General features: G+C 32.7%; 1 protein-coding gene and 1 long non-coding RNA gene across 5 annotated transcripts in view; one reads left to right on the top strand and one right to left on the bottom strand.

Annotated features, from left to right (window-relative positions):
- The window catches only part of LOC107974305 (uncharacterized), a 62,958-nt gene extending 58,244 nt beyond the window's left edge, over positions 1-4,714 (bottom strand). Inside the window, exon 1 of the long non-coding RNA XR_001716946.2 lies at positions 4,662-4,714. This is a non-coding gene — a long non-coding RNA (uncharacterized LOC107974305). The remainder of the gene's footprint in view (positions 1-4,661) is intronic.
- Positions 983-18,202, top strand: LOC461287 (UDP-glucuronosyltransferase 2B10). Of its 4 annotated transcripts, none has more exons than XM_001163060.6 (6): positions 983-3,847; positions 5,139-5,287; positions 9,374-9,505; positions 13,506-13,593; positions 14,425-14,644; positions 17,687-18,202. In XM_001163060.6, exons 1-6 carry the CDS (start codon positions 3,130-3,132, stop codon positions 17,964-17,966), a joined length of 1,587 nt encoding a protein of 528 aa, XP_001163060.3. In that variant the 5' UTR covers positions 983-3,129; the 3' UTR covers positions 17,967-18,202. The 4 variants fall into 4 exon arrangements, with proteins under 4 accessions (XP_001163060.3, XP_003950395.3, XP_054539025.1 ...); XM_054683050.2 differs by having other exon boundaries at positions 3,104-3,282; XM_054683051.2 differs by lacking the exon at positions 983-3,847 and adding an exon at positions 4,753-4,878.
- Positions 18,203-23,211: the final 5,009 nt, after the last annotated feature.

Raw genomic sequence — 23,211 nt, 5'->3', positions numbered from 1 at the left:
AGCATAGGTTTCATCTCACCCACTGGGAACTCTGAAGCTAAGTTAGCCCTTCAGAGTTGGTCCAAGTTGAAATGAGGAAAATGGGCCTTTGGAGTCCTACACGTGACCAGGAATTGGATATTGGCTGTCTTGGAAAAGTCACTACATGCTAGATAGCTTTCAGCAGAGATGTACTGAGAGAGAGAGCTTATAGATGAGGTATGTCAGTTGTTCATCACTTCATCAGCTGGAAAGTAATTTCTATATTCCCAAAAGGGAAATCTGGGTGACACATAATGCCTGCACTCAAGGACATTAAAAATATTGAACAATATTGCCACTCTGCAGGCAATATTTGCTCAGAAACTGTGTTCAAATATCTTTTTAAGAAATATTTACCTCATTTCAGATTAACAGATTATTAATAGAATAAAAACAAATTTCTCTATTTTGTGACATGCATCTTTTCCTTCCTAATTCTACTTTGATGTAAATTTCTGGTGAGACTTTTTAAAAGTACAACTTGCCTGAATTACAAGGCAATCTGTGAAACAAGTTAAGTAGTAGGCATTTAGAAGATAAATACTTTCTAAGACTGAGGAACGTAAGCAATGTTGCAAATATTCAGAAAAGGAAATTATTGTGATTTAGACAAAATATTTTCAAATGAAACAAAGTAACCGTAATTGTACTTAAAACATATCTGTTTGGATAAAAATAAAATGAATTTCTACAGTCAGAAAAACAATGTCAAGGAACATGAAATGAAGCTAATATAATAAGTGTGAAACTACATAGAGAAAATGAAGATGTTCTATTTGAGAATGTTTAGATAAATAAGAATAGATCACACCGCTGCCTCACTGTGGACAGAATGATGCTTTCTTATACTAGAAACTCTTTATATACAATTAAATTATCTCTTGTTCTGGAGACAGCCACATTTACAATAAGTAAATAACAATAAATTTATTATTCACACATACAAACACAAAATCATTCATCCTTTTCTTTATTCTCTTGCTTTCCAAAAACTCTATTGTCAACACTTAAATCATTGTGACATTGATTGACATTGATATGTACCAAGTTAGAGAAAGTTAGAAAGAAAGATAGCATTTTAACAAGTTGTCTAAGAAATGGGCTTTTTTGTTTCTTATGCTGACAGTTGTAGTCTAGCTCTGAGTCCTGTGAGAATGTGCTGGTGTGGACAGTGAAATACCGTCTTTATATCAATTTAATAATGATGCTTGATGAACTTGCTCAGAAACACCATGAGGTAACTGGGCTTGTCACCTTCAGCTTCCATCCTCATTGATTCCAACAATTTGCTGTTAAATTTGAGGTTTATCCCACATCTTTTACTGAGAATGAACTTGATTTCATTTTTATGAAATTGATCAAGATATGGACATACAAGTTTCCAAAGAGTACATTTTGGCATATGATTCAAAGATGCAAAAAACACATATTATGAATGTTCTGATACTGTTCAAAAGCTCTGTGAGTATGCTGTTTTGAACAAGAAACTTATAAGGAACAACAAGATTCCAGAATTTATGTCATTCTTGCAGATGTCATTTCTCATTAGTGAGCTGCTATCTGAACAGCTTAATCTGGTAAACATTTGTTATACATTTGGTCTACTATCATCCATTTACAACTGGCAGTATGTACCAAGAACTCTGTGGAGGACTTTCATTACCTCCTTCTGATGTAGCTGTTGTCATGTCAGAACTTAGTACCAAAATACATTTACAGAAAGATGAAAAATCTTTTGCATTTTCTTCATTTTAACTTTGCATTTGATAATTTTAACAAAAAGAAGTGTGATCAGTTTTACAGTGAAGTATTAGGTAAGTTAGTGGTTAATTTATTCCCTTTTCCCTCCAATATGTGGAAGGAAACTTTCCTTTCTTTGTGTCTGTTAGAGTGTGTTTATGAATTAAAATAAAAAATAACCTTTTTTGTTATTTGAAAGATGATGTTTGGCAAGTTGGTGGAGACACTGAAACTCTCATACATTGTTGGTGAGAATAGAAAATTATTCACCCACTGTGAAAAAGTCTAGCAATTCCTCAAAAGTTTACACATATATTTACCACATAATTCAATAATTGCCTTTCTAGGCATATACCCAAGAAAAATAAAAACATGTCTACAGAAAGCATGTACATCAATGTTAATCAACGCTATTCATAATGGCCAAAAGTGGAAGAAAAACAATGTCCGTACACTGATAAATGAATTAAAAAATTGTGTTTATAAGTAGCATCTGATACTATTTGGCAATAAAAATGTGAACGCTATTCATAATGGCCAAAAGTGGAAGAAAATCAATGTCCATCCACTGAAAAGTGAATAAATAATTTCTGCTTATAAGTAGCATCTGATACTATTTGGCAATAAAAATGAAGTCCTTATGTACACTATTCTATGGATGGTCCTTTAAAAACATTAAACTAAATAAAAGTAGCCAGCCACAAAAGACCACATATTATATAGTTTCATTTATTTTTAAAAAGATCCTGAATAGGCATATTTGTAGAGGCAGAAATTATATTACTGGTTGCCCAGTGCAGTGTGGGTGCAGAAATTCAGGTGGGGAGATGACAGTTAATATACAGGATTTTTTTTTTTTAGTTAAAATTGATTGTTATGTTGGATGCACAAGTCTGTGAATTTACTAGGAAATATTTAATTTTAAATAATAATTCATGAATCATATGGTATGTGAATTATACTTCAACAAAGTTTTACAAGATATTCCTTGAACCACGATATTCAAAAATTCTATTTGCATTGTATAATTACTTCATCTCTCATTCTGTGTCAAGGGGCCTGCAGGACTCTCTCACTTGCCACTGTTCTTGACACTATTATAAAATACATTATATAAAACAGGATACTTGCAAGGTCATTAAACTTAGGTGGATGACACCAAATATAAACATAAAAGAAACATCAAACATCCTTGAGTAAATATGAAGTAATCGAACTTTGTCTCCTTGCCATCCATGTACTCAGGATGCTCATATAATGTATTTACTTTGAATTGCAGGAGTTATGTTTTAACTTGATTGATTTATCTCCGTATATAAGTATGAGAAAGAAACAGTGACTGGAAAAGAATTATCACATTGCACCAGGATGGCTCTGAAATGGACTACAGTTCTGCTGATACAACTCAGTTTTTACTTTAGCTCTGGGAGTTGTGGAAAGGTGCTGGTATGGGCCGCAGAATACAGCCTTTGGATGAATATGAAGACAATCCTGAAAGAGCTTGTTCAGAGAGGTCATGAGGTGACTGTACTGGCATCTTCAGCTTCCATTCTTTTTGATCCCAACGACTCATCCACTCTTAAACTTGAAGTTTATCCTACATCTTTAACTAAAACTGAATTTGAGAATATCATCATGCAATTGGTTAAGAGATTGTCAGAAATTCAAAAAGATACATTTTGGTTACCTTTTTCACAAGAACAAGAAATCCTGTGGGCAATTAATGACATAATTAGAAACTTCTGTAAAGATGTAGTTTCAAATAAGAAACTTATGAAAAAAGTACAAGAGTCAAGATTTGACATCATTTTTGCAGATGCTTATTTACCCTGTGGTGAGCTGCTGGCTGAGCTATTTAACATACCCTTTGTGTACAGTCACAGCTTCACTCCTGGCTACTCATTTGAAAGGCATAGTGGAGGATTTATTTTCCCTCCTTCCTACGTACCTGTTGTTATGTCAAAATTAAGTGATCAAATGACTTTCATGGAGAGGGTAAAAAATATGCTCTATGTGCTTTATTTTGACTTTTGGTTCCAAATATTTAATATGAAGAAGTGGGATCACTTTTACAGTGAAGTTTTAGGTAAGAATTTTTTCAGTTAGTAACATGAAGCTCTAACTTATTTGTGTCTTTGAAGCAGAACTTGCATAAAGCCATAAAGTCAGGGAAGTGGAGTTTTTGGTAAATGAATTTATGAAATGAAAATACAAGATGATCTACCAATCTCACAAATATTATAGAAAAGCTTAAATTATAGGGTCAGTGAAAACGCTGTGACCATCACTCATACAGAACACCCCAGGAAATCATAAACCTATATATTAGTACACCTAAGACTTTAAGCAATTACATATCTGTTTTACTATAGAATGTTTCAGATCTTAAAAACAGCAAGATCCGTCAAGTAACATCTAACCGAATGCATAGATTTAGAATGAGTAATTACACATTTTTCTACAACTATCTATATAACTGCAGAAATTTTTCCTTCTAAATCTCAGTTGTCTTATTTAGAAATTAAAAGATGTTCCCATGTTACCAGGAGGTTGTCTTCACAGTAGAGAGAGATAATGTCTATATCTCAGATGCAAAAATCAATAAGGATAATTTGAAGTTTCAAATGTTTCTATACTCCTTCACTAAATAATTGGAAATCTTTTATTTAAAGTCCAATCATCTTGTTGAAGTGTGAAGGTTGTTATATCTATATAGTTTATTTGAAACTATGTCTCTTTATTTAAAAATATGAGACTGATTAAGGTCGAGTACAGATCTCTATTTCAATAATTTCTCAAAAATTTCTAGCTATAATTTACAAATATTTTTACTTAATATTATTAAGATCTTAGCTTGGATCCAAATGAGTAGTTGGTACAATGATTTCAGCCATACTCACAAAATAGTCCACAGTTAACTTGAAGAACCAAAGATAAAAGGATTAGCTTAATGAGTTGTGTAAACTAGACTGTTTGTTAGAAAATTGTTTCTATGGTTACTGTAGAATTAATTGATTATGGAGCTCAAAGATTTGTTTAAATATCTAGAGGCTACTATTGAAGCTTTAAAGAGAAAATAAATTGATGTTTAATTCTCTATGACTTATTTTAATAATTGTGAGTATACTGACATGACATTAGAGATGTAGCTTAACCTCATAATTCTCCCACTACTTTGCCTTTCTTATAAATAAACAAGGGCAAAATATAGAATACATAAAAAATAAATTATTTTTTTATATGAATATATGTACATATTTCTCAAAGCGCACAAACTTTACCAACAATTTTGCCTACATTATTCTAACCCCTTTCAGAAAATTACATAAAGTAATTATCTTATGTCATCCACTTCTTCTTTTCTTTATTCCTATCAGGAAGACCCACTACCTTATCTGAGACAATGAGGAAAGCTGACATATGGCTTATGCGAAACTCCTGGAATTTTAAATTTCCTCATCCATTCTTACCAAATGTTGATTTTGTTGGAGGACTCCACTGCAAACCTGCCAAACCTCTACCTAAGGTAAACATACTTTCGTTGGTTTTATTTTGTTGGCTTCAAATTTCAGTAGAAATGACTCTATAGTCTTCATTCAGAGTGTTTGACTAACACTGAAAAAAGATGGGAAGTAGGTGGGGTAAAGCAGATACCAATTAGAAACTCATGTACATGTTAATACTATCACACATATGTGAGTTTTATGCATGTTACAAATAGAGAGGAATACTAAAGAAACTTTGAAAATAGGATTGGTTAAATTAAAGTCTTGATTATGCAACACCTAAGAAGGTATTGGTCATTCATTCAAAGAATATTTACAAAGAGATTAGCACAAAACACAGGTAAGTGCAGAATTTTCAGAGAAAAAAAATAGACACAGTTTCTGTCCCTACATACCTTATATTCTACTTTGAAATATAGAATATAAGTAAGTAATGAATATTATATAAAAACTATTATCTCAAGAAAAAACCCAATGCTAAGAAAGCATCAGTGGAGATAATAGAAAGTATCCTGGAGTCACTGATGAGTACGATGAGAGCTGAACAATATGCAGGAATAGGGAAAAGAATGACGGGGAGAGGCAGACAAAAAGGGAAAGCAGATAAAGTGGTCAGGACAGTTCTCAAGTCCTCAGGTTTAGTTTGCAGGGAATGATTAAGAATCAGATGATGCTAAAAGGTAAATTAGAGCCAGGTACGTATTAGGAGTTGAAATATTTATTAAGAACATTGAAAACATCCTAAAAAGAGTTCAGAAATAAGGATATATGAAATGATTCTTTTTATAAGAAAAGCCTCCAAGATATTCAATGGATTAAATTGCAGAAGGGCCAGACTGTAAAGACCCAAACATTCAGGAAATTTTTCATGGATTCAGGTAGCAGATGATGAAAAAGTGGACTACACTGTTGATAGAAATAATTATGCCTACATTTACAAAAATAGTGCCAACTTCATATTGTGTTGTGTGGAAAAAATATTAACACAGACAAAACACTTAAAATGTCTCTGGCATATAGTCAGTGACTCAGAAATGTTATTAATTTTGCAATTATGGTTATTTTATTACTAATACTACTAGCTACTTAACATGTGCAAGTCACTTGAGATATCATTCCTCATTTAAGAGAACCAGATTATTCAGCACATCAAGGTTATATTATCTTGGAAAGTCATAGATGACAGATACCCTTGGACTTGATTAAAAGTAGACATATCATTTGTGACAGCAAGATAAGCTAGTTGAAATTCTAAAATTCTTCCATAAGTAATAAGGATCTTCACCAGTATTCCAGCTTAAAACACTTCCTCAACAATATAAATGTGTGCCTCAAATATGTGCAGACAAACACAGGGTTCACATGATTTTAATAAAGCATTTAAATCATTCTGCATTGAGATCCCAGAATTTTACATTTTAGAGCATAAACATATCCTATTAGAGGAGATGATTTCTGCCTTATGACAAGCAACTCAATAAAGCTTCCTGGGGGAACTCATCTTGACATCATAGGTGACTGACAGAGAAGCACAGAGATAATGAACAATGCATGTATAATAAAGACCAAATAATTTCTGCCACTTGTTTCTGAATAGTGCCCTTAGTTTCAATACGAAAAAAAATTCCGTCAGCATAAAAGATTATATTCTTTTTGAAGGAATACAAGAACTTCATATATTTTAATTAACATCACATTTTAAGGCATATGTAAAAAGTAAGGCTTCTTCAATGCATTATTATGCAATCTCTTAAAAGATCATTTTTGCTTGCATAAAACTGAGAATTTGTTCCATTGTTAAAACTCAGTATCTATGTTTAATGCAAGTTGTATAGGCTTTATATAGTCAGTTTCTCAAGAGACAAAAGTTGCGGTAAGACAAATGAAAAATATATGCCACTCTACCCTACTCTTGAAAGATTTCCCCACTCACACTAAGGGAAACTGATAGTGCCAGTAGAAGGAGGAAGAGAGTAGGATATGTAGAAGGACAAGAAAAAAAGGTTGACTGGTAGTACATTAGTGGTAATAACTAATACTAGCTCTTGTTATTAACTTGCAGAAAGCATTGAATGAAAGTCAATGGTTGTGAAACCAGTTCTTTAATTGTTTATTATGTAAAATATTTGCTAAGCCAGGTTGCTTTCTTTTCAATTATATATTAGATTCTCAGATAATTTCTATATATTTGAAGAGAATAAGACACTTGACAAAATGTATCAGGTGTTTTAAAAATACATATTGTTATTAGTTTTATAATATAGTCATGTGAAATCATAAAAAAATTAATCAAGGTGTACCTATTAAACATTATGGAAAATATTCACAAAATTAACATTGGAAGTAATCCAACATGTTACATTAAATAATGATTAGAAACATATGCCTACAATAGCACTAAAATAATTTTATCAATGAAATGTTCAATTATGCTGTCAGCCATAATACACATACAGTGAATAAGAAAATTATAAATATAACAAGATGGCAAATTTTGCAGGAGGAAATGTATATAAAATGAGATTAAAATTTTCTAAATAAGTGTCACATATGTACATTGACCTATATAAGTAGGGCAAAATCCATAATAAAAAATACATATTTTCTATAAATAATATCTCTAGATAGAAATTTTAGAAAAAATTATTTTTAAAAAACTTTTCATACTGTTATAAAATTTTTTACATTAATTTTGTAGTATTTTTATAATATTATCACAAAAGGAGAAACAACCAGTCAATATCAGTGATGAATCTCTACACAGAGGTTAGATTCCTTCAACACTGCATAGAAAAACAAGGCTCTGGCATCAAGCTAGTGAGGTGAAACACTGAACACGAGTTACATTAAATGTGGCTACAGGTAACTGCAATCACACACAATACCTAGATGCCCCAAGTATTATGTGGAATAGTAGTACAGGGACTCTCAGGTTAACTTAAGATTACAAATCACATTTTAAAAAACGTTCTGCCATATGTGGTGCACAGTTTACACTTAGACACATTTTTTCTATGTTTTATTAAAAACCACTGGGGAAAGTTTTACCCCAATGATTAAATCTGAAAGTATTTAAATTTATATATTGGCATACATTGGGGAACTCAAGTCAGAATAATTCTCAATCAATTGCAGCCAAGCACATCTTCACCAGGCGTGTAATGTGGTGTGCGTGAGCTACTCAAAAGAGAGACAAGATCCCCCTGAAGAAAGGCCTGGTGGCCTCTCCTATTCTGGTGCAAGTGCTGCCTCTGAGACACAACAAAGTGATGATGAGAGTTCCTCACATGCAGTTATAAACAGCACATCAATTTAACAGTGTGATTTCAGGGCAATAGGTGCTCCACCTAAACAAAAACCCGAAAGGTACAATTATTCAACTACCAACTATAAACTGTACAATTCTGTATTATAAATGAGACTCTAAGGACTGATTAATAAATATTCCAAATCACAATACTAGACTCCAGAATGTCAGTGATTCTTAACCACCAGCTTTTATTTTTTATTTTATTTTTTGAAAAACTACTGGAAAACTCTGACAAATTTTAAGTGAAGCATAAAGCATTGTAGAGTAACGTAAATGTAGATATAAAATCATCCCAACTGTGAGTAGCTTTTCCTCAGTACTCATAGTTAGGGAAGTAAAACACTAATGACTTCAAACTAAAAGAATTCTACAGAAAACCTGCCTGAAATAAACACAAGTGATTTAGTAGAACAAAAATATAGGATTAAACCCTAGTGGTGCCACTTTTCCAAGGACTTATAGTAGCAATTATAGTATTATAAGTGAAGAGTCTGGGTATATTTTTTAACATTATCTCCCTGACTACAATGTAATAGCTCCTTTTCTTTTCTCAATTACACACATACAGACACATACCTACATACACACACATATTTACACAAATATCCTTAACAGAGGCCAAATATCTCATACATCTTCTTGCAAAGAAACTGAGTGATTGAGTTAAAAAATATTATTTACTCCAATAATTCCTCAAAATACTTGATTTTCTCTCTTTAATATTTTGTACCAATTCTTTCGGTAGTGCCTGCTGTGGTGATACTCTTTTGTGATGAAACAATTTTTTTTTTCACAGGAAATGGAGGAGTTTGTACAGAGCTCTGGAGAAAATGGTGTTGTGGTGTTTTCTCTGGGGTCAATGGTCAGTAACATGACAGCAGAAAGGGCCAACGTAATTGCAACAGCCCTTGCCAAGATCCCACAAAAGGTAAGATAAAGTGCCTTACTGGTGTGGAAAACTACTGAAAGAGGCTGTTAAAGTTTGTGATCTACATAGAAAGAATATTAAAGACTAGACTGAACTATTTATAGCTGACTACAACCTTAAATATGCTTGTGTAGCATCCACTGACAGAAGTAATAGTTGTGCCTCAGACTAAGGGGTTGCATGTGGCCCTGGGGGAGTTACTACCTTTGGTATGCATGAGTGATTCCTATTAGCATCAGTGGGAATTCAGTACTCCATATGTATCCACAAAAGGGAACTTGAGACCCACAGTTACTTTTAATTTCTGATATTAACAGTCATACCTACTGCTGAATTTAACTCAGTATATTTCAGTTAAGTGAAAATGGTGCTTAATGTAGTCTTTAGAATGACTTTCAGGTGTTTTCAACTAAAAATATATATCCAGAACTGTTTTCTTGTAGAAATACAAGTAAGATTTATGATAATTTTCTTCAAAAGAGTTTTCCTAATCTCAGCAGTATCCAATGGGTGAAGAACACTTGACTAACTCTTGGGCCACCTCTATTACTTGTACTCTGGAAGCCCTTAGTGAATGTTTACAATTAAGGAATGTAGTATTTCTGTTTGTACTTTAAGTCAAATGCTTATATGAAATATGTGGCAACAAATAGAGAAGACTGGCTCTGTTGGTCATTATGCAGCATATACTGTATTTAAGGTTCAGTGGTAGTATAGCATGATTGAATGTCATTAATATAGGAATAATAACTGGCACATGTGGAGAGTAGGGGAGTAAAAAGAATGAATTCCAGTCCTGTGATTAAAAGTGTAAACTATAGGCTGGGCATGGTGGTTCGCACCTGTAATCCCAGCACTTTGGAAGGCCGAGGCGGTCGGATCACGAGATCAGGAGATCGAGATCACCCTGAACGATATGGTGAAACCCTGTCTCTACTAAAGATACAAAAAGTTAGGCAGGAGTGGTGGTGTGTGCCTGTAACCCCAGCTATTCAGGAGACTGAGGCAGGAGAATCCCTTGAACCAAGGAGGCGGAGGCTGCAATGAGGCAAGATCACAACATTGCACTCCAGCCTGGGCTACAGGGCCAGACTCTGTCTCAAAAAAAGTAAACTAGTAAACTATAGACTCTACTGTAGTATATTTCAGGACCTAGAAGTTTTACTTTTATAAACATGGTGCCTGGAAGATGTCACTAATGTATTTTACTTCAGCATAGGGAACAAACTTTTTAAGTATATTAATAAATATTCCTGTATGGTAAGTTTTTAACAATTTTTTAAAATAAACTTTATGAATATGACAAATAAAAAAGAAAGTTCAGGCCTAAAAATTAGAGCTTTTGGGAAAGCACTAATTATCTCAGATATTAGTTCAAAATCAAAAATATACATGGATGATGCTATAGTAATAGGCTGTTTTTCATTGATAATAAATTTGACATTAATAATATGACCAGGAATAAATTTATTTAAGAAATGTAGATGAAGTATCGATATTATCATGTTATTGGGATCAGGTAAGAGTTATCACAAAATTCTGCCCCTGTCATTTGACCCTTTTGTTTAAGAATTCCTGAGGGCACTGTACACACTACAGATGTTATCAGAAAAAGTTACGTTTTAATGGGTGACTTCAGTAGCACAATAACAATAGCAGGTATTTCAAAAAGTCTGACATGCATCATGCAGTTTAGGTTTGCCATATTATCCAGCCTCAGATACTTCCTCTACATTTTGGAATAGGCCTATCTGAATGATGTTCAGGCTACTATTCAGAGAAAGAGTGGCCTAGGCCGACAGACAACTAGTCCAAGTACCCACACAACCAGGTAGATTTAGAGAAAGAGAAAAAGCAGCTTGCCCTGCTGGACTGGGCCCCGCCAATATCTGAAGCAGGAAGATGAAAAGGAAAGGGTGCAGATGGATCCTGACCTGAAGGTGGATCCTGTCCAGTATAAAATGTGGCCCCACAAGGACTCAGCACTAAATACCAGATTAACAACCCCTCCCACTGGAGGCAGCAGAAGGAAATATAGGAAGGAGACAAACAGAAGGAAGCCAGGCAGGGGAACAGGTTCAGATGCCCTCTCCATAGAACATAGTAGGAATATATTTTCTTCTATATAGAATAAACCAGTGACCTTTGTGCATTTGTCAATTACATTTTAATTTCTTATCTGATAAAGCTTTCTTGTAATGACCTCTAAATTTTGCTGAAACCTGAGTTACTTTAACACTGATGTAGCAAATAAAATTAAACATTGTAAATTATTGTTCAGTTTATGAGGATTGCTTTGGAGTTTCAAAATTAGTAACAACATAAAAATGTCTTGGCTATAGCAGAATATATTAATCACTGTTGTCAAAGCTTTGTAGCACCTTGTCTAAGTGTTAATAATCTGTTGACCAAATTCAGGAAAATACAATTTTGAGGTTATTCAAAAGCTTTATTTTTATTCATGATACCAACATGTTCCTTACTTCTATGCCAAAAAAAATCCAAAATTAGCAATACTGGTTGGTAATACTCTGAATGTGTGTCAAAAATTGTCACTTGAAATTTTTCTTGGAAGTAGTGCTTGATAATTTGTAATTCCAATGAAGTTATACATAAAACCCTTGCAGCATTTATTTATTTCTTGTAAGTAGCTTATTTTATAGACTTGCTATTTTGTCGATCAAAGGACAACAGGCTGTAATATAATAACTTACAGACAAGTAGATATATTGAAACTATTCATATTACTCAAAAAGAAATGAATACATTACAATTAAATTTGAAGATGAAAACTAACATAAAATACATAAAACAAAATAAACATATAGGTCATTACTAAATTGTTACTTTTTTGTATACCAGAATTACAATGACTCCCTATAATTTTTTATACTTTTTTTAGAATATTTTTATTTTTTTAATTAAATTAACTTTTATTTTTAACTTTTATTTTAAGTTCAGGAGTACATGTGCAGGTTTTTTACATAGGTAAACTTGTGTCATGGGGGTTTGTTGTACTGATTGTTTCATCACCCAGGTATTAAGACTAATATTCATTTATTATTTTTCCTGATCCTCTCTTTCCTCCCATCCTCCACCTTCCAACACATCTCAGTGTATGTTGTTGCCGTCTATGTGTACATGTGTTCTCATCTTTTAGCTTCCACTCATAAGTGAGGACTTGTTACACTTGGATTTCAATTCCTATGTTAGTTTGCTAAGGCTAATGGCCACCAGCTCAATCCTTATCCCTGCAAAATACATATTTTTGTTCTTTTTATGGCTGCATAATATTCTGTAGTGTATATATACCATATTTTCTTTATTCAGTCCATAATTGATGGTCATTTAGGTTGATTTCACGTCCTTGCTATTGTGAATAGTAATGCAACTAACATATACTTTCATGGATCTTTATGAAAGAACAAGTTATAGTCCTTTGGTTATATACCTAGTAATGGGATTGCTGGGTATTTTTGCCTCTAGGTTTTTGAGGAATCACCACACTGTCTTCCACAATTATTGAACTAACTTACATTCCAACCAACAGAGTATAAGCATTCCTTTTCTATACAACCTCGCCAACATCATGATATTTTTTGAGTTTTTAATAATGGCCATTCTGACTGGTGTGCGATGTTATCTCATTGTGGTTTTGATTTGAATTTCTCTAATGATGTGTGATGTTAAACTTTTTTTCTTCGATGGTTAGCCGCAGGTAGTTCTTCTTTTAAAAAGCATAAAAATTTTCTAAATACTTGAACTTTTCATTGATAATCTTATTTTTCTAAGGTATTACTTTGGAAAATAATGGTTTCTTATATACTTAAATCATTATAAAAGTTCAGAAAATAAAATGTGGTCATTCTTTTTACATCAGTCTTTGAGTAGATTTATTTACTAACATCCCTTGATTTCATTTCTACTCTTTTTACAGTTCTAACATTCTACAATTTTTGAGTTCCACTCATGGAATAAGATATTCTCTTTACTGTGACAGGTTCTTTGGAGATTTGATGGGAATAAGCCAGATGCCTTAGGTCTCAATACTCGACTGTACAAGTGGATACCCCAGAATGACCTTCTAGGTAACACTCTGGTGAACAAATACTGGATATATTAGTAACTGCACATTAGAGTGTTAATAGTTCATCTTGAAGCATGCTTATTGAATATTTCTTATAGGAAAACAAAAAAGAACTTCTTTATATTTATTTTCCAGTCCTAGGGGAAAAGAATATGCTATAATTGTTGGCATTTTATGATATACACTCACATTCTTTGTGGTCAGAATCAGAGGTAATCTTTATTTCAGGTGCTATTATACCTCACAGAATTTTTCAATATCTTCCTGGGCTGTCCCTCTGTCTCCCATTTCTACAACTTTACACCTGTTTTCTCCTCTCCTGCAGGGTTATTTCAAATGCCACTAAATATAATAGCTCTTCTATCACCAGTGACTGTATTTTCTGGAGGACTAAATTCCTAATCTTAAAGTAATGACACATTTCATGATGAAGTGTGACCTGTCTTTCCTCAATCCTAGCACCACCACCAAGCCACTGCCTGCTGCCTTCCACACCCCACATATCACACTCTGTGACTGTACTTAAAATAACACTTCATTTCATGCCCATCTCTTTGCTGTCCTCTTTTGTGCACATTTTTAAAATCTAGAATGCTCTTTTTCATTAGTCCACCTGGAAATCTTGTATTAAGTTTTGCAGTCTGAAGTCACACCACCATATAGCCTTCAGTTACATCTCCAACACAAGTACCTTTTTTTCCTCTGAAGTCTGAAAAGTAATAGCAAATTAGTTCAATGTGTTATCTATAAAACACTGTCACTTTCAGAGCCCTTCATTGTGCATCTCATTTTATTCCTATGAATAATTTTGCTAAAATTCATCCAATCCTAGGTCATCCAAAAACCAGAGCTTTTATAACTCATGGTGGAGCCAATGGCATCTATGAGGCAATCTACCATGGGATCCCTATGGTGGGCATTCCATTGTTTTTTGATCAACCTGATAATATTGCTCACATGAAGGCCAAGGGAGCAGCTGTTAGATTGGACTTCAACACAATGTCGAGTACAGACCTGCTGAATGCACTGAAGACAGTAATTAATGATCCTTCGTGAGTAGAACAATATTTTTCACTAGATGGTATTAATAGATAGCTTTTCTTGTCAATAGTGAGCATGAGTTTCATCCTTTTTATAAGAGAGTGATTTTGAAAGAATTTAAATGATTTAACCAATCCGAAATCTGCTTTTACTTTTTATCTGTTATTTAAAAATTGTATTTGAACCCCATACATCTAATGAGTAACCAGTTAGTGAAACAGTTTTCTAAACAAAAATAATTTTAAAATGATATAGATAATATAAAAAAATACATTTCTTAGAAATTTGACATAATGAATCCATGGTAGAAAGGAAGAATAATCTTGAAATAATACAATAAAATGTTTTAATTAAATATCTAAAATCTCAGAATATAACTATTTTCTTGCTGAAAAATTAATTTTTATTATTATCTTTATTGTAACAGACTTGAAAATGAGATTTAATTTTGATAGCATAAAACCCACCTATTTATGGCAAAAATTCCAAATATTTTTACTATGTTTACAGAGTCATGAAGTCATCACCAGTGTATAAGTTTGGAACATTTTTATCAAAGCAAAAGAAACTGCAATGACACCAAAATCACCTCCCATGACTGCTTAGTCATAGTCTAACACCAATTTGTTTTCTTTCTCTATAGATTATTCTCTCTAGATGTTTCATATAAATGGAATCATACAGTCTAGGGTACTGTGTAAATGACATTTCACCTAGCCTAATTTTTTTTATGGTTTTTAGTTTAATTCATGTTGTTGTGTGTTTTAATATTTAATTTCCTTTTACACTTGTATAATATTTTGTAATATGGATACGTCATAATTTAGTTGTTCATTTATCAGTTCATTGGCCTTTGTGTAAGGAGGGTATCATCTAAAGAAATACTCTAAAAATACTTTATCACAAAGACAATAGAAGGAGAAGAATGATCAAAACACCTTTAAAGAAGATGGGAAATAATTGAATAGAAACACAAACCAACTTGGACAAATAGAAAAGAAATATAAAACAAAGTGGTAGATTTAAATGTGATTATACAAATACTTTCACTCAATCTAAACAGACTTTTTTGAAAAAACAAGAAAATAATGAGTAAGGACATAAAACATTTGAAGAACACAATTAACAAATGGAATCTTATAATGTAAAATGATATACACACGTACATATACAATGCACATATATGTAACGTATATATCAACTGGAAGACACATTTTCCTAGAGCATGTTGAATAGTTAATAGTCATTTGAAGTGGCATGTGGTGGGAAATAAATCAAGACTTAGGAAATATAAAAAGATTCAATATCATAAAGACTATATGATCCAGCCATAGTGGAAGTAAGGGAGGTTAAAGATATCACTAAAATATCTTTAAATTTTGGAAATTAACAAAATACACTTCAAATATTTAAAGTCAAGAAGTAAATCATAATTATGCATGCACTGTTATCTCAGCAATTCTACTCTCAATTATATACCCAACAGATATGTATAAATATATAAATCTAATGGTATATAGAAGAGTGGTCATGACAGAATTATCAACAGTTCCAAAAAGTGTTAGCAACCGAAATATCTATTCAACATAAAATGAAGACATAGTTTGTGCTTTATCAATCAACAAAATACTACACAGCAATGGAATTACCCAAGAACGGTTACACTAAAAAAATAGACACTAAGGAGTACATATTATATAATTCAATTACATAAACAAGCAAAACTAGTGTTGCTATTCAAAGTCAGGTTATTCTTTAGTTGGTGGACAAAAGTGGTGACTAAATGGTTCAGAAAAAGACAGCTATTCTAGGCAGATTGTGATCTCCTGTACCATGAACTGAACAATAGGTAAATTGGTATCTTTGCCTCAAGATAATGTTCAAGACAATCTTCCATTTTTGAACTATTCACTTAGTGTATGTATATTTATCTTTTGTATTTTGTATTTAAATGTATATTTTATGAGATATATAAATCATTTTAAAAATTCTAGGAATCAAATAGAAAATAAGCACAGAAAACAGAGAAAATCCTAGAGGTTCCATCAGATTGTGGCCAGTAAAAGCCTCTCTTAGAGGTAACACTTAGAGGGAAGCCACAAAAAGGGAGAGAAGCATGCCTTGGGTATAGCAAGAAAGAATATTCCAAGAGCGGGAGAGAAGGGATAAAATGTGTAAAGTGCTAAGATGAGAACACCTTTGGAAGCTTAAAGAAAAATAGAAGCCCAATCTAGAAGACAGTCTGCAGGTAAAAGTGTTAGAAAAAGACCTTGCCAGTGTCTAACAATGTAGGGTTCTGTAGACCAAATAACAGAGTTGGATTTTATTCTGAAAATAATGAGAAGCCAGGCAAAAATCTTAATCAGGAAAGTGCCACAATCTCACTTTAATTGCAAAACATCATTCTGGCTACAGGGTGGGAAACAGTAGGAGACAAAAGAGTAATCTAGAAGCAAAGTGACTAGCTATGAGGCATGTCACTCACCATGATAAAATTCCTTTTTAGGAACTTAGAGATGTTAATTCTCAGATTGCATTTTTCACATCTTTCTTACAGCACTTAAAATGGCTCATGATATTGAGCACATTCTAATATGCCTGTTTTAGAACTAATAGTGTAATGTGGAATGTGTTCATAATACAAAGGATAAATGCTTAAGGAATGAATATCTTATTTTCCATGATGTGATTATTTCACTTTGTATCAAAACATCTCATATACCCCATAAATATATGCACTTAATATGGACCCACAAAAACTTAAAATTAAAAAATTAAAAACAAATTAAAAATGCCTCATACTTTCTCTGCTTGAAAAAAATAACTTTCTCACCTGACTTTCCTTTTCTACTTTAAAAATATGTGTCAATGAGAAAAGTCCAATTTAAAAGCCAAGCTTTGTATGATGACTCAAATTAAAATACATAAATGCTATATCAATTCTTTAACATTTAATTTGAATTATTTGACACTTTAAAAGCCTTTCATAGACTTGATATGTACAGGCAAATTAACTTACTTTCAGTGTTGGTATCTTTATTTTTATCCTTCAGATATAAAGAGAATATTATGAAATTATCAAGAATTCATCATGATCAACCAGTGAAGCCCCTGGATCGAGCAGTCTTCTGGATTGAATTTGTCATGCGCCACAAAGGAGCCAAACATCTTCGAGTTGCAGCCCACGACCTCACCTGGTTCCAGTACCACTCTTTGGATGTGATTGGGTTCCTGCTGGCCTGTGTGGCAACTGTGCTATTTATCATCACAAAGTGTTGTCTGTTTTGTTTCTGGAAGTTTGCTAGAAAAGGAAAGAAGGGAAAAAGGGATTAGTTATATCTGAGATTTGAAGCTGGAAAACCTGATAGATAGGGATACTTCAGTTGATTCCAGCAATAAATATTGTGATGCAAGATTTCTTTCTTCCTGTGACAAAAAAAAATCCTTTTGAAGTCTACCTTGTCAAGTAAAAATTTGTTTTTCAGAGATTTACCACCCAGTTAATGGTTAGAAATATTTTGTGGCAATGAAGAAAACACTAGGGGAAATAAAAAATAATATAAACCATATGAGCTTGTATTGAAATTTGTTGCACTTATATTGAAATGTGATCATGGCTCACTTCAGCCTCAACTTACTAAGCTCAAGAGGTTCTCTCACCTCAGCCCCCCGAGTAGCTGGGACCATAGGTGCATGTCACCATGTCCAACTAATTTTTTATTTTTTGTAGTGATGAGATCTCATTGTGTTCTCCATGCTGATTTCAAACTCCTGGGCTCAAACAATCCTCCCATTTCAGCATCCCAAAGGGATGAGATTACAGGTATGTACCACCATAACTTTACAAAATGAGATTTTTATATAAGAATGATTCAAATGTTCAGGGATGAAAGAGTCACTAACATAAAAGAAGAATGGGATGAGGTGAGAAGGATGAATACAAAAATAATTAGATATTCTTGAAATCAGAAATGTGCTCCCTAATTATATGAAATGTTGTTTGATTACATAAAATAAAGTGGAAATGAATGATTGACTGAACAGCCCACAAGAAGAATCACTTAATGCTCTGAAAATTACCAGTAAACTGATTAAAATCTAAAATTGCTTTCTGTTAAAGCTTTACTGATTAGTTTTTCTTCCAAAGCTCTCTTGTTTCTAGTTGTTTTCTTGGTCTTAACTACCCATTATATGCTTTGTTAAAGTGTTTATGCCCTGATTCAATGTGATTATCTCAATTTTTATTTCATTCTGTCCTAACTCTTGCAACCTGCATGTCCTCTTTATTATTGATCAATCCAACTGCAAAGTTCACCTTACCTGACTAAGGATTATTCATTAAGTTTTACTTGTTTATCTGACCTTTATTATTTTGTCTCTTTGCTAGTCACTCTGAGCCATGGTCATGATGACTTAGGATTCTGGATCTCTTATGAATAACAAATTTATCCTTAATAAAGTCTCTATACTAAAGAAGAATCTAATGAAAAATATCACTTGATAAAATGAGTGCAGTACGTGAACAAATTTCTGACTGGATCATAAACCCAAAAAGTGATTAATCAGTTTATTATTTAGGGACTAACAATGAAATCAATTATATATCATCATATAATTTGAATTGGTAAAAATTAATATTTATCATAGGTAAAGCACAAAATAACTGGCGACTCCAGTGTTGGTTTGTTGGGAGTATGAATAGAGTGGTGATAGGTGAAGGGCACCCACAGGCCCAGCACAACAAGAATCCCTCTAACCAGGTCCGAGCTAGCAACTACTGAAATCAAAAATCCAACCTACTAGTATCTCAATTTTTAATATATATTTGGACATTAGACAAGTGACCACCAGTGGAACTGTGGACTCAGTAGCCCAAATCTAAACTCACCTTTGTCTGAACCTCTATATGCCCCCACTTTCAAAAAAGAAAGTCATGCCTCCTACTTATCCAAACTTTACCAAGATTCAATGTCTTAGGGTACAACTTTAAAATAATAACAAATGAGAAATTTGAAATTTTATGCCTCACCAGTTTTCAATTTATCGTCCCTCATATCCTAATACAGCTTTATGATACTGAATCAGGATCCTGTAAGCATTCCTCCTTTGCCAGCTAGTTGAAGGTTAAGCTTCATCAATAGAGGACACTCGAGTGATGGTGAGGTGCTTGATGCAGGAAGGTGCATCCCTTCCAAGACTCACACTTTAGTTATTCAGTAATGTTTATCATTAGTATTGGAGTTTAAGAATATGAATGTTAAAGAATATATTTAAGAATACTAAAGAATATACTTTAAGAAGGTAAGAGGAAAACTTCTAATAGCACATTTGTTTTACCTTTTATTAAATATTGCATTCTGCATGGAAATTAATTCAGAAAACTCCTACATAAACCATTTATATGAGTCTTTTGTAATCACTGAAAGAAATAGACTGTTGACAGTCATCTTTTAAAAGGGTGTATACCATTCAACTCTTAGGTATACCATTTATTATTTTGTTTCCTGCAAACTCAAAGCATCTAGGAGTGAGATTACAAAAATAACAAAAAAAAAGCAGTGTTGGCTAATTTGTCAGCATATGGAAGTTAAATTTCTTACAGACACACAACTTCTGTGTAAATGTAAATCACTTGCCCATTCTAGCTCTATTATCAAATTTATAGTTTCCCAGAGACAAACATTGCTTTGGCTTTTGTCTGGTTTTGGATAGTTGGTTGTCTTTTCTCTTCATGCTTCCTTATCTCCTTTATTTCATTTATTTTTAATTAAAAAACAAAGAGACAGGAGTTACCTATATTTCACTGTTGAAGGTTAAATTTTGTTTGTATTTGTACCTTAGTTCCACACTTTTTTCTTTCTGGAAACGTATATGATAAACATATGCTTGAAAACAAAGGATTACATGGATATTCTGAACTCCCAAAAAGAGAATCTCATGACTAAGCCAATTTCACATTTCTAATTAGCATACTTGCTTTCATTGAGTGTTTTGAAATTTAACTAAACATAAAATTAAAAAAAAAAAACCTCTAGGCTAATGTATATATAGCACTAACTAAAGAGAGGAAAACTAGAATTACAGTAATAACAAAATTAATTGAATATCATAAAGAATTACATGCAGGTTGTTAGACTATAATATTAAAATCATAATTACCTTTTAACTATAGGAAAACTCTAGTTTATTACAAAGACTACATAAATCTATGCTTCTACTTTTATGTTCAAATACACTGAATAGAGTTCCTATACAATCAAATACGTGGAGAATACTATTGAGCATGAATCTTCTCTTTCTTATATCATTCCCCAATTTTTATGTTCATTTGAGCTAGTGTATTTAAAAAGTTTCCTTTGGAGTCATCAGAATATGTCTCAAGATTTCAAATCCTGCAATGTGGAATAGGGACTTAATGCACTATTTTTATTTTATTATTAACAAATGACAAGCAAGGGATATGTTACTAAAGTAATAGAAAAGATCACTAGGCAAATAATCAGTTGTGTCCACATACACAACCATAATGCTTTCCAAATTGTTATGTAAATCTAATGCCTGTTATGCGAATTGAAAAATGAGATTCAAATTCCAAATGGAAAGCCATACTTTCTCCATTGTGTGAATAGCTTCTTATAAGGATTGGAGGTTCTACTGACTTTTTGTGGTATCTGAGCCAGGCCTGAAGTGATAAGATCAACCTTTTCTTCTGTAAGGTTTTGCACAACTGACTCCAGAGAAAACATAACAACACCATCCTCATCAGAGCTCTGGACAAATTCTTCCATTTCCTACAGAGGAAAAACTTTCTTCATTATAAAGATGCAATGCCACATAGAATAATATAGTTTACATATACTTCTAAACTAAAATTTTGAAGTTGACATATATATAGTTATATCATCCCTATTTTCTGAGGTGCATTTTAGAATAGAAATGTTCAAGTTTGTGTTAGAAACATATGGCTTCAGTACATAATAATTATTTACTAGAAAAAGCACACAACCAAATAATTATAAAGAACATTTAAGTGAGAAATGTGCAGCTCATTTAATATTTAGTAGACATCAAATTCTAAAAACATAATGGTTTGCAAACTCATAAAACTATTTCAACAATATCAAGTGTCAATTTGTTGGCATTTTGTGATGTCAACAAAATAATAAAATTTTTAAAACCCCACATCAATTCCCCCACAAAAGTACAACTAGTAGCTATCCAAATACACAAATGTCACTCTGAATTCACCAGATCTCAAGAGAGAAGGAGAAAACCCCAAGACTCACGGACATGAAAAACTTATGATTGGTAAGATGAATAATTATTTTGGACTGTACCACCCCCCTTCCACACACCAAAATGATACCACTGTGAGAGAATTTCCTTTTACCTGCGGTTACTGAAATGGGAAGAGGGAATTTCAAGTGGACATATATTCTATGCATAATGATATGCATATCTGGTCAAGAAAAGCAAAACTACATAACACACACACACACACACACACACACACACACACACACACACACATATTCTATGTTCCAAAGAAGCTGAGATTACAGGAGTGGGCCACCACACCCAGCTACTTTTGTATTTTTAGTAGAGATGGAGTTTCGCCATGTTGGCCAGGCTGGTGTTGAACTCATAACCTCAAGTGATCCTCCCGCCTTGGCCTCCCAAAGTGCTGAAATTACAGGCATGAGCCACGATGCCTGGCCCCTATCTAACCCTATTCTTGAAAGGTTTTCCCATTCTCATTAAGGAAAATGATAGTGCCATTAGGAAGGCAAAGAGAGTAGATGGAGAAGGAGAACAAGAAAAAGAATGACTAGTAGTACACTCATGATAATTACTGATAATAGCTGTTATTAGCTTGCAGAAAGAAGATTTGAATCCAAGTCAATAGTTGTGAAACCTGTTCTCTAATTCTTTATTACATAAATCAATTGTTACTTTACCCCTAATTGCTTGCTTTTCAATTGAATATGAGTTTCTTTTAAAATTTCTGTATATTTTAAAAGAATATTTGGCAAAAAGTACCAAGTGTTTTAAAAATGCATTGGAGTCATAATATGTTATATAAAAGCATGCAGAGAAAACAATAAATCAAGATGTATATATTCAATATTTATGGAAGATATTCATAATATAAACATTGGAAGTAATCCAAACATCTTAAATTAAGGAATACTTATACTCTGTGTATGTCATACCATCACAATCATTTTATCAAACAAATATTGTTATTTAATTACACTGGCACCCATAATACAAGTTTAGCTGGAAACTGAGGATCTAAATGATAAATATAGCAAAATGTCAACTTATTTAAAGATGAAAAGGTACATACAATAATATTAAAATTTTCTTAATAAATGTCACATATGTACATTATATTATATAAATAAAATAAAAACCATAATGAAAATATACCATTTTTACATTGGTAACGCCTCTGGGACAGAAATTATAGGAGCATTTTATTTTCTTTTTAAAACTTTTCATATGTTTATAAAATTTCTTGCATTGATCTTTTTTTTTTGAAATGGGGTCTTGCTCTGTCACCCATGTGGGAGTG

Source organism: Pan troglodytes, chromosome 3 (genome assembly GCF_028858775.2).
Source record: "Pan troglodytes isolate AG18354 chromosome 3, NHGRI_mPanTro3-v2.0_pri, whole genome shotgun sequence".
NCBI classification, from domain to species: Eukaryota; Metazoa; Chordata; class Mammalia; order Primates; family Hominidae; genus Pan; species Pan troglodytes.
This window is presented reverse-complemented; position numbering and strand designations above follow the sequence as displayed.

Excerpts from the sequence above, each read along its gene's own strand:
- LOC461287 (XM_001163060.6), top strand. The coding sequence starts at position 3,130 with ATGGCTCTGAAATGGACTACAGTTCTGCTGATACAACTCAGTTTTTAC. Across the intron at positions 9,506-13,505 it reads TTGCCAAGATCCCACAAAAG|GTTCTTTGGAGATTTGATGG; the intron begins GTAAGATAAAGT and ends TTACTGTGACAG. Across the intron at positions 13,594-14,424 it reads ACCCCAGAATGACCTTCTAG|GTCATCCAAAAACCAGAGCT; the intron begins GTAACACTCTGG and ends ATCCAATCCTAG.